This window comes from Nymphaea colorata, chromosome 3 (genome assembly GCF_008831285.2).
Source record: "Nymphaea colorata isolate Beijing-Zhang1983 chromosome 3, ASM883128v2, whole genome shotgun sequence".
NCBI lineage: Eukaryota > Viridiplantae > Streptophyta > Magnoliopsida > Nymphaeales > Nymphaeaceae > Nymphaea > Nymphaea colorata.
The window spans coordinates 16234340-16243305 of NC_045140.1; the positions used below are offsets into that span (position 1 = coordinate 16234340).

An 8966-nucleotide genomic window follows, 5' to 3' on the forward strand; every position below is an offset into this window, starting at 1 on the left:
CTGTGACGTCATCACCATGACCAAGGAGTTGCTACTTGTTTTCTCTCCGTGTCCATTTTTAAATGAACATTTATCAAATATAAACATAATAAAAATGAATACTTGATTGAACGAACACCTTTTTTTTCTTTTTCGGATCCACCTGCTTAGGGGTTGGCCGGTGTCTGTTCTGGCGGTACCTTTAAAGTCTCATAGAGAGATTCTTTTAATCGGTAAGTTAGGATGTGAAGTGGTCAACTTATCATTAATCAATTGATGGAAAAAAAACAGTATAATTCGTCTAGTCAACTCCTCATAAAAGTTTATAATTAGTCAGGCCATGAGAAAATTTGTGATTTATGTCTTAGAGCACGTATAAATATTTGGAAAGCACATCAACTTACAGAGGACAAAACAAAAAAACAACTCCAATTTAATCCGGTTTCAAATCTTTACACGAAATTTCAAAACGACGGAGAGAGATTTGTTTAGCTGTTACGTGCATGTGTATTCACAATTTCATTATTTGATTTAATTTCAAACACTAGATGTAAATGGAAAAGAACATCTACATCCATATCTAAATCCATTTTGAGTAGACTCAGTAATACTAATGCTAATGAACCAAGGAAAATATTGAGTAGAGTTTAAAGATTAGTGGTTGAGGATTTTGTGAGAGGGTTGAAGCAAATTTATTGATGAAATAACTGGTGCAAAGATGGAAGAAAGGAATCCAAAGGTCGGAGAAGGAAGGCAGGTCAACGTTGTGTTGTACCCACTCATCAAAGCAAAGCAAAGCAGTCCCTTGCTTTGGCATAATGCCCATGAAAATCAAACTATATATACTTCTTGAGGGAGGGAGGGAGGGAAGGAGCATCTCATAAAGAGGAGAGGGAGACAAGTAAAGATGCACCTACCAAATTGTGAGCTACAATAAATAGAGGGCAAGGTAAGAGGGCAACCTCCATTACACATTTTAATTTTAAGCAACCAAACAACGCCATGGTTGATTTCATGGAATGGAATGAATTGCAAGAGGGAAACGAGGACGGTCACTCCACCACACATTCTTCGAGAGAGATCTGGAGTGTGATCCGAATCTCTGAAACGTGAGGCAGATGTTTCTCAGCCTGCCTGCTTGGAGCGGAGCCTTAACTTTGATGGGTCAATGTCAAGAGGGCCGCATTTCATTAATTTTTTACTATGCCACATTCAGTGGCGAGAAAGAGAAAGAGAAAGAGAAAAAGATTTCTTCAAGTCAAAAGTCCCGGACTCTCCTCCTTTTTCCTGCTCTAAAATGAGCCATGACAGTAAACAAACAAACAATCGTAGGATTCACTTTTACGGAAACTAAAGAGCTTGTTATATTGCCAAAAAATTTTGATAAAAGAGGTCTCTAACCTTACATCCTCTGATTATTTCAACTAGTTGGTAATCTCAAATCACTTCGAAGTTGAACCGAGGGAAAAAAAAAAAAAAAGTTTTAACAGATCTTTTGGGCCAACCTTGTGGCACTGGGGTGCGGAGAACAGATGGGTTCACAAAAGACCACGTCTATGGCTCGATTGGCACCCACGCACACAACACAATTATGAGCACAACTCCGGATCGGGTCTGGTTATTCCGCCGCATGACCCGGCCCGCTCCAAAGATGATAGGGACCGTGACGTCATATGTGGGAAGGCAAGGGGTGATTTGGTACAATGAAAGATTCCGGCTGTTATACCCAGGGGTGAGGAAAGCGGAGCATCGAGAGGGGCCGCGTGGCTAACCATGGTTAAAACGGGTTAGGTGAGTTTGACTGGTCAGGTTTGGTGGGTAGGCGTTGGGGGTCTTCCGCAAGGTCCCCGCGTATTAAAGAGCTCCCTCCACCCATTTCTACCTGCCACCCGTCACGCCCTTTCCCTCCTGTCTGCCTCTCTCTCCGGCCTCTGCCACCGTTCCAGCGTTTCCCCCCCTCGCCTCGTCTAGGGTTTTCCGGTGGGATCTGTGAGGGAATACGAACGAAATATCCATTTCCTCTGGAGAAGATCTCATCGGAAAGCCCGGAGTCGCACGCTCTGACGATAGCTGCTTGCCGAAGCGGATCGGTCTGTACCCGATTTCTTGGAAAGTATACCTTTTCGCTGAATCTGCAGTTTCGCGCGCGTTCGTGCGGGAGGGAACCTGGTCGCTCCACTGCGGCTCTCCACTGTTTTTATACAAGTTCCTGCCAGGACTCGTCCGTGTGTCAGGCTTCCGGCGGCTTTTCAGGTGAGGATCTCTCGCCTGCGGGAGCTCTCTTTTATCCGGAGACAGTGAGTTTGGTTGGATACTGAGAGTTTTTCTGGTGGCGTTTAGCTTGTTTACTGTCGGCCTTTTTGGGCGAAAGTCGGGCAACACCATGCAGTCCGAGGCTGTTAAGAGTTTCCTGGAGATTATTCCCATCGACATGATGTCTGCTATCTTCTCCGGGAAGGCCGATCTGCCGGATTCCACCGGTCGGAGCTTCGGCGAGGACCCGAAGATTCTCGCAATCCTCACGACTTCGATGGCTGTGCTCCTTGGATGTGTTTTCCTGTTAGTTTGGAGAAAGTCATTAGGGAGAAGCGCCGGGAAGACTGTCGCGGCAGCGCCGGTGGTGAAAAAGGTGGCCGTGAAGGAGGAGTTGGAGACCGATCTGGGGAAGAAAAAGGTCACGGTCTTCTTTGGGACGCAGACTGGTACAGCAGAGGGGTTCGCGAAGGTAATTTTTCGCTGCAATTTTCTGGTTTCTGGTAGGTGTAAAATACTTTCTCTGTTGGTCGTTATGCTCAAAGTGCTTGGCTCGCACTTTTATGGCTTTTTTTTTTGCGTTTTTTCTTTGTCAATCTATTGAAATTAAGCGTTAGAGAATCGTCAGGTATCCTAACATGGCGCAAGTAATAGGTTGTTAGTCTCCCTCAGTTCCCCAAAGAAACATATGCTGCAAAGGAAATGAACGTACGTATGTGTTCATATCAGCTTCCGCGTTCTTGTGTTTAAAGTTACCATCGGCTTTGTAACTTAGATGCTTTTAGATTTCAGAGCCACGGCAATTTCGATTTCCCTGTATTGAGTCCTAATATTGTTCAGTATGGATACAGAGATAGAACTTATAGTTATTGAAAAGCGTGGCCCAGTGCAGAATGAAAATGAATTCTAGGCATCTCATGCTCTATTTGATGAAAGAACTGGTAGAGAGGGAAGGATCAAAATATACTAAATGGATCAAGTATTCCTTTACCTAATTCTCGGAATATCTATCATTACCATAACGCAAGATCAAACAGTCCGTCCCAGAGGGGTCAAGTCGCTTAGATTATTAATCTTTCTTTAATTTTCTGTACATCTGCGATTCTGAATACAAACAGAATCAAAGAAATCAAGAACAAGAAATTGCATTCTGTTTGATGTCTACTTTGTTCATCTGTTTTGGTATTCAGGCACTAGTGGAAGAGGCGAAGTCACGGTATGAGAAAGCAGTTTTTAAAATTGTTGATCTGGTATGTCTAATTGCTCCGGTGTATCCTACTTATTGTCTTTGCTTATGCATTTTGACAATTGTCTGACCTTGAAATCTGGCTTTTTCATTGATATAGGATGAGTATGCAGCAGAAGATGATGAGTACGAAGAGAAAATGAAGAAGGAAAGTTTGGCTTTTTTTATGGTAGCTACGTAAGTGAATATCATGCTTATTTTGTGTGGGCGAATAAAGGGACTGAACACTGAGCGCATCCTAACGTGGATAACTATTCTGATAATGCAGGTATGGTGATGGAGAGCCAACAGATAATGCTGCAAGGTTTTATAAATGGTTTACGGAGGTGAGTTTTAAAGAGATCAAGTTAGATAAAATCCAATAGTCCACTTGGGCATATATTTATATGTTCAACATTTTCGTTTTTTCATTTTAGGGAAAAGAAAGAGGAACTTGGCTTGAGAACCTTCAATATGGTGTCTTCGGTTTGGGCAATAGACAGTATGAGCACTTCAATAAGGTTAGCAATGACACTCCTCCTGGTTGATTCCATTCGATTGGTTTTTCTTTCAGTCGTTAATTTTACTTTTTCTTTTTGGTAACTCCATAACAGGTAGCTAAGGTGATTGACGAGGCTCTCACGGAGCAGGGTAAGTTGCTCAATCAATTTGAACTTCGGTTTTAAATCCTATATCAAACTGATGTTTCAACTGTTCAGAAATGATATCTAATTTCACGTTGAATGATTATGAGAAGGCACTGTAACAGCAGTGCCACTTGGCACAGGATCATGTGCATTGTCTGAATATGCTTTAATATCACATCACAGGAAACCTGGAAAATGCATGATAGGCTAATGGCTCTTACAAGGAGTAAAGATATAGTTCATTGCATAATAGGACTGATATGATAATAACAGTGAGGTCGTTGGTTTTCTTTTGGCAGTAATAGGGGATTCCGCATTTTGGTTTTGAGTGGTTCTTGTATGATTGCTTTTCATAACCTAGTTGCTGCATATTAGCTTGTGAAGTGTCCAGTCCATTCATTGGTTCACAGTCTTATGTAAATTGTGTTTTAGACGCATTATACATATGTGCCTTTTTTTGTTCAGTTGATTGCCCAGCACCATTCCCATGGTCCTTCTTAGTACTTCCGTAGTGCATTTTGTGTATCTTCTCAGTTGTAGCTAATAACTGTGGCGACAGGAGTGTGGTGAATCTCATGACACTACTAAAGCCAATATGACACAAATTATAGTGAAACCAGTTGGATGGGTTTGTGTTGATAAGGAGAAAATTTAACATGATGCGTGGAGGCAGTATTGAAATTTCTGAATAGTCTTTTAGATGAGTCTATGATGTTGGTGCCTTTGTGTTGGAAACTTCTCACACTGTTGCACCTCTGAAAATGTTTTTGTTTACCTTTCAGATGGCTTGACAACTGTTTATAGAGAATCTAGAGTGCTCCAACTTATGTTTATAAATTCTTCTTTTTTGTCTTCAGGTGCAAAACGTCTTGTACCAGTGGGTCTGGGAGATGATGATCAGTGTATTGAGGATGACTTTTCTGCATGGTATATAGGGATTTTCTGCTGTTTCTTCTCTTTTTTTAGGGTCTCTTGGTTAGGTTGTTTGTCACGTTAATTAGTGTACACTTTTAATGCTTGATGTTTCTGTGCTTATATTAAATTTGGTTTATTAATTCTTGTTCTTATGTTACAGGAAGGAGCTTGTCTGGCCTGAGTTGGATCAGTTACTCTGTGATGAATATGACACTCCTGCAGTCTCCACTCCTTATACTGCTGCCATCCCAGAATATCGTGTCGTGTTTCTTGATCCTGCCTCTTCTCTACAGGTAGAGAAGAGCTTGAGTTTTGCGAATGGACACGCTATCCATGACATTCAGCATCCTTGCAGGTACTTTTATAATTATTTTGGCATTGATTGGGACTTCCTGTAGCTCTTCTTTGTGGTTCTTATGAGTTTGTAAACATGTTACTTTCGCAGAGTTAATGTGGCAGTGCGAAGAGAGCTTCATCAACCAGCTTCAGACCGTTCCTGCACTCATCTTGAGTTTGACATCTCAGGCACTGGTCTCACGTAAGTTGCTATACAACTTCCATGGCAGAAACATGTTCTTTTGTTCTTCTATTGCACTGCCACATTTTCATGCCAAGTTGCCATTTTCAGTTATGTTTTCTTCTTTTCCTTCGAGCCACTGTCTATGTTGCCTTTGTGCATTGGCACCTATTCTGCTATGATTCTTTTGTTTTCTCCTTTCCAACTTTTCATTCTGCTGTTGGGGTGATCATTTGTTATATAATTTGTATCTTGTCCTTGATCCTCAGATATGAAACTGGAGACCATGTTGGTGTGTATGCTGAAAATTGCATTGAGACTGTTGAAGGGGCAGAGAGGTTACTGGGATATGCTTCAAATACTTTATTCTCTATTCATGCTGACAAAGAGGATGGTACACCTCTTAGTGGAAGCTCATTGCCACCACCTTTCCCATGTCCCTGCACTTTGAGAACTGCACTAACTCGCTATGCTGATCTTCTTAACCCACCCAAGAAGGTAAATTATGGTTTCCGGGTTCAGCGATGTATCATTTTTAGATGCTTGTAATCCTCTTCTCACGGTTGGCTCTTTGTTGCAGGCGGCTTTGGTTGCTCTGGCTGCTCATGCATCTGATGCAAATGAAGCCGAACGTCTAAAGTTTCTGGCATCTCCAGCTGGAAAGGTATGGGATTCACGTCTTTAATTTTTGTTTATAGTATAAATAGGTTATCTTCAGATGCTGATGATTTGTTTCTCTGTACAGGACGATTATTCACAATGGGTCATCGCCAATCAGAGAAGCATCTTGGAAGTGATGGCAGAATTTCCTTCGGCCAAACCTCCCCTGGGTGTTTTCTTTGCAGCAATTGCACCTAGATTGCAACCTAGATACTACTCGATCTCGTCTTCACCAAGGTGAATATTCTGGCTAAAATGAATGTATCCTCACCTAACACCGCACTCGAAAATAATGGTCCATTGGTGATTGTACAGGATGGCACCATCAAGGATCCATGTTACCTGTGCATTAGTGGATGGACCCACACCAACAGGAAGGATCCACAGAGGTGTTTGTTCAACTTGGATGAAGGTAAATTTTCACGCCGCATGTGATGAGCATTCATTGTTATCATCCAAGTTTTTCCTTCATTAAGTATCTTTTTGTTATTGCCTTTGCAGCATTCAATTCCGATGGAGGAAACCCATGACTGTAGCTGGGCTCCCATTTTTGTGAGGCAGTCAAATTTCAGGCTGCCATCAGATCCTTCCACTCCCATTGTTATGGTGGGCCCTGGCACTGGGCTGGCACCCTTCAGGGGGTTCTTGCAGGTTTCTGATTGTCCTATTTTGTCATGTTTCTCTTTTGCATTTGAAACCTTGTTCTCATGACTAATTCATGTTTTTCTTCTAGGAACGGCTTGCGCTGAAAGAAGCTGGTGCACAACTGGGTACAGCCTTGCTCTTCTTTGGATGCCGAAACCGAAGCATAGTATGTTTCTTGTTCAATGATTATAGACCTACCTGACACCTGATACACGACTACATGCACGGGGCACACATTCATGTCATCACGAAGCTTTTTTTACTGAAATATATGGGCACTGTTCAACTCAGTATTACTCGAGCCCTTCCTGATTGAATCATGCATGCTCTTGCCACTTTTCAACAGGACTATTCATACTTTCCTGAACGATCTTTCTCTAAAACGATCCGTTCACCTGAACTGTGGTTTTCTCGTTTCTCACGACGTTATGTGGCTACTCTCTGAGCAGATCCATTATCAGCTTTTCTTATTCCTTTTTGGTTTAATTTTGTGTACATGCAGGACTTCATCTATGAGGACGAGTTGCATAATTTCGTGAAATCTGGCGCTGTGTCTGAACTTGTTGTTGCTTTCTCGCGTGAAGGACCTACCAAGGAATACGTCCAGCACAAGATGATGGAGAAGGTTAGATTTTAAACATGATCCCCTCAATTCCGTTCATATTTGTATCCTTATACTCAGCCTACTTGTCCACTTTCAGGCGGCAGATGTCTGGCAGATAATATCACAAGGTGGACATGTGTTCGTCTGTGGTGATGCCAAAGGCATGGCCAGGGATGTTCATCGAGCACTGCACACCATCGCCCAGGAACAGGTACGTTTAAAAATGTGGATTAAAAATGTCGAGGACTTCATTGCTACTAGCGACGATGAAACTTTAAGACCTTATATTTGCACACTTTTAATGTGGTTCGAATCTATTTCTAGGGTTCAATGGACAGTTCCAAGGCTGAGGGCTTGGTGAAGAACCTGCAAACCGAAGGAAGGTACCTGCGTGACGTGTGGTGATTTCCCCGCCTGCAGGCCCGAGGGCGTCCCAACGAACTGCCAAGTTTCCGATGAAATCAGAGGATGCGCTGTTTATTTACCCATACCTTAGAATTTCGGAGAGAGGGTCGCCACACTGTGACCGCAAAAGTGAACTTCCGGCAGACAGGGTTTATAGTTTGATAATGGAGTTTGGAAATATCAATTCTTTTGTCCATTAGTTTTGGTTTTGAGTTTGTATAATTTATCTGTTTATTAGTAGGAAACGAAGGGTTTAATAATTGACTCATATTGTGATGTCAGTTACAAGAAGCAGTAACTGAGACTCGGGTTGTAAACATATATCGATTCGCTAATAGTGATATTATATCTTGTCGAAGACTCTGTTAGAGGCCCTGCATCTATTGCTTTTCACGCGGCTGATGGTACCCATATTACAGTATTGGCACCATCTACTTAAATGCCCTGCGTCAAATTCCATGGTCACTGGGGCTACTTCCACAGAGAATGCAGAAAATTAAGGTTTCGATACCAAACCTTGGTTCTGGTGCTTCCAGGGAACGTGGGATTCCACGTTATCGCTCTTTTCCAAGCGGATATGATGCAGTCAATCGGATTAATTCATGGTCCTAGACATCAAAATCAGTCGGAGACGGGATAAAAGAAACGGAATTAACAACGAAACAATCTAAATTAACGAAATAGACAACGGAACTACAAAGCAATAAGCAATCAAAGAGGAAGCTAATGTTTCCAACGTGTCAAAACAGATGAATGGCTTATCCATTTACAAATGAGATATCTTACCAAAAACGAAAAAGAAAAAGAATAATAACCTAAAGTAATTATTTTTGATCTGACTGTTGAATATTAAGTTAAATAGCGATTTGATAAGAAAAACAAGAAATACAAATAAGATAACATTCTAAAAAACGTGAATTTTTACACGTTGATCCATGATCGATTTAGATTTTATATATTCAAAGAAAAATCCAGAAAAAAAGAACTATCAGATCCCAGAAGAACTAATGGAACCAAAAAAGGCCTCATCTGCGCGTGGTTTGCGTTAGAACAATTCCCTTTCATAAAGCTCTTCAAGGCGAAGATGAATTTCCAGATTGTCATGGGAAACCTCCC

The 8966-nt window shown here is 41.7% G+C and overlaps 1 protein-coding gene across 2 annotated transcripts; it reads left to right on the top strand.

Annotated features, from left to right (window-relative positions):
• Positions 1 to 1849: 1849 nt before the first annotated feature.
• On the top strand, positions 1850 to 8208 carry LOC116250475 (NADPH--cytochrome P450 reductase 1-like). Of its 2 annotated transcripts, XM_031624110.2 has the most exons (19): positions 1850 to 2232; positions 2320 to 2704; positions 3423 to 3482; positions 3579 to 3655; positions 3747 to 3804; positions 3895 to 3978; positions 4072 to 4108; positions 4962 to 5031; positions 5180 to 5374; positions 5465 to 5557; positions 5806 to 6034; positions 6117 to 6200; positions 6282 to 6433; positions 6512 to 6608; positions 6698 to 6847; positions 6930 to 7007; positions 7344 to 7466; positions 7543 to 7656; positions 7770 to 8208. In XM_031624110.2, the coding sequence occupies exons 2-19, from the start codon at positions 2363 to 2365 to the stop codon at positions 7848 to 7850; spliced, it is 2124 nt and encodes a 707-aa protein (XP_031479970.1). In that variant the 5' UTR covers positions 1850 to 2232; positions 2320 to 2362; the 3' UTR covers positions 7851 to 8208. The 2 variants fall into 2 exon arrangements, with proteins under 2 accessions (XP_031479970.1, XP_049932650.1); XM_050076693.1 differs by having other exon boundaries at positions 1850 to 2704.
• The last annotated feature ends 758 nt before the right edge of the window (positions 8209 to 8966 follow it).

What these genes read in the sequence shown, in the direction of transcription:
- LOC116250475 (XM_050076693.1), top strand. Translation starts at nt 2,363, where the DNA reads ATGCAGTCCGAGGCTGTTAAGAGTTTCCTGGAGATTATTCCCATCGAC. An exon ending in AGTATGAGCACTTCAATAAG is followed by an intron (nt 3,979 to 4,071) that starts GTTAGCAATGAC and finishes ACTCCATAACAG; the next exon opens with GTAGCTAAGGTGATTGACGA. An exon ending in TCGATCTCGTCTTCACCAAG is followed by an intron (nt 6,434 to 6,511) that starts GTGAATATTCTG and finishes GTGATTGTACAG; the next exon opens with GATGGCACCATCAAGGATCC.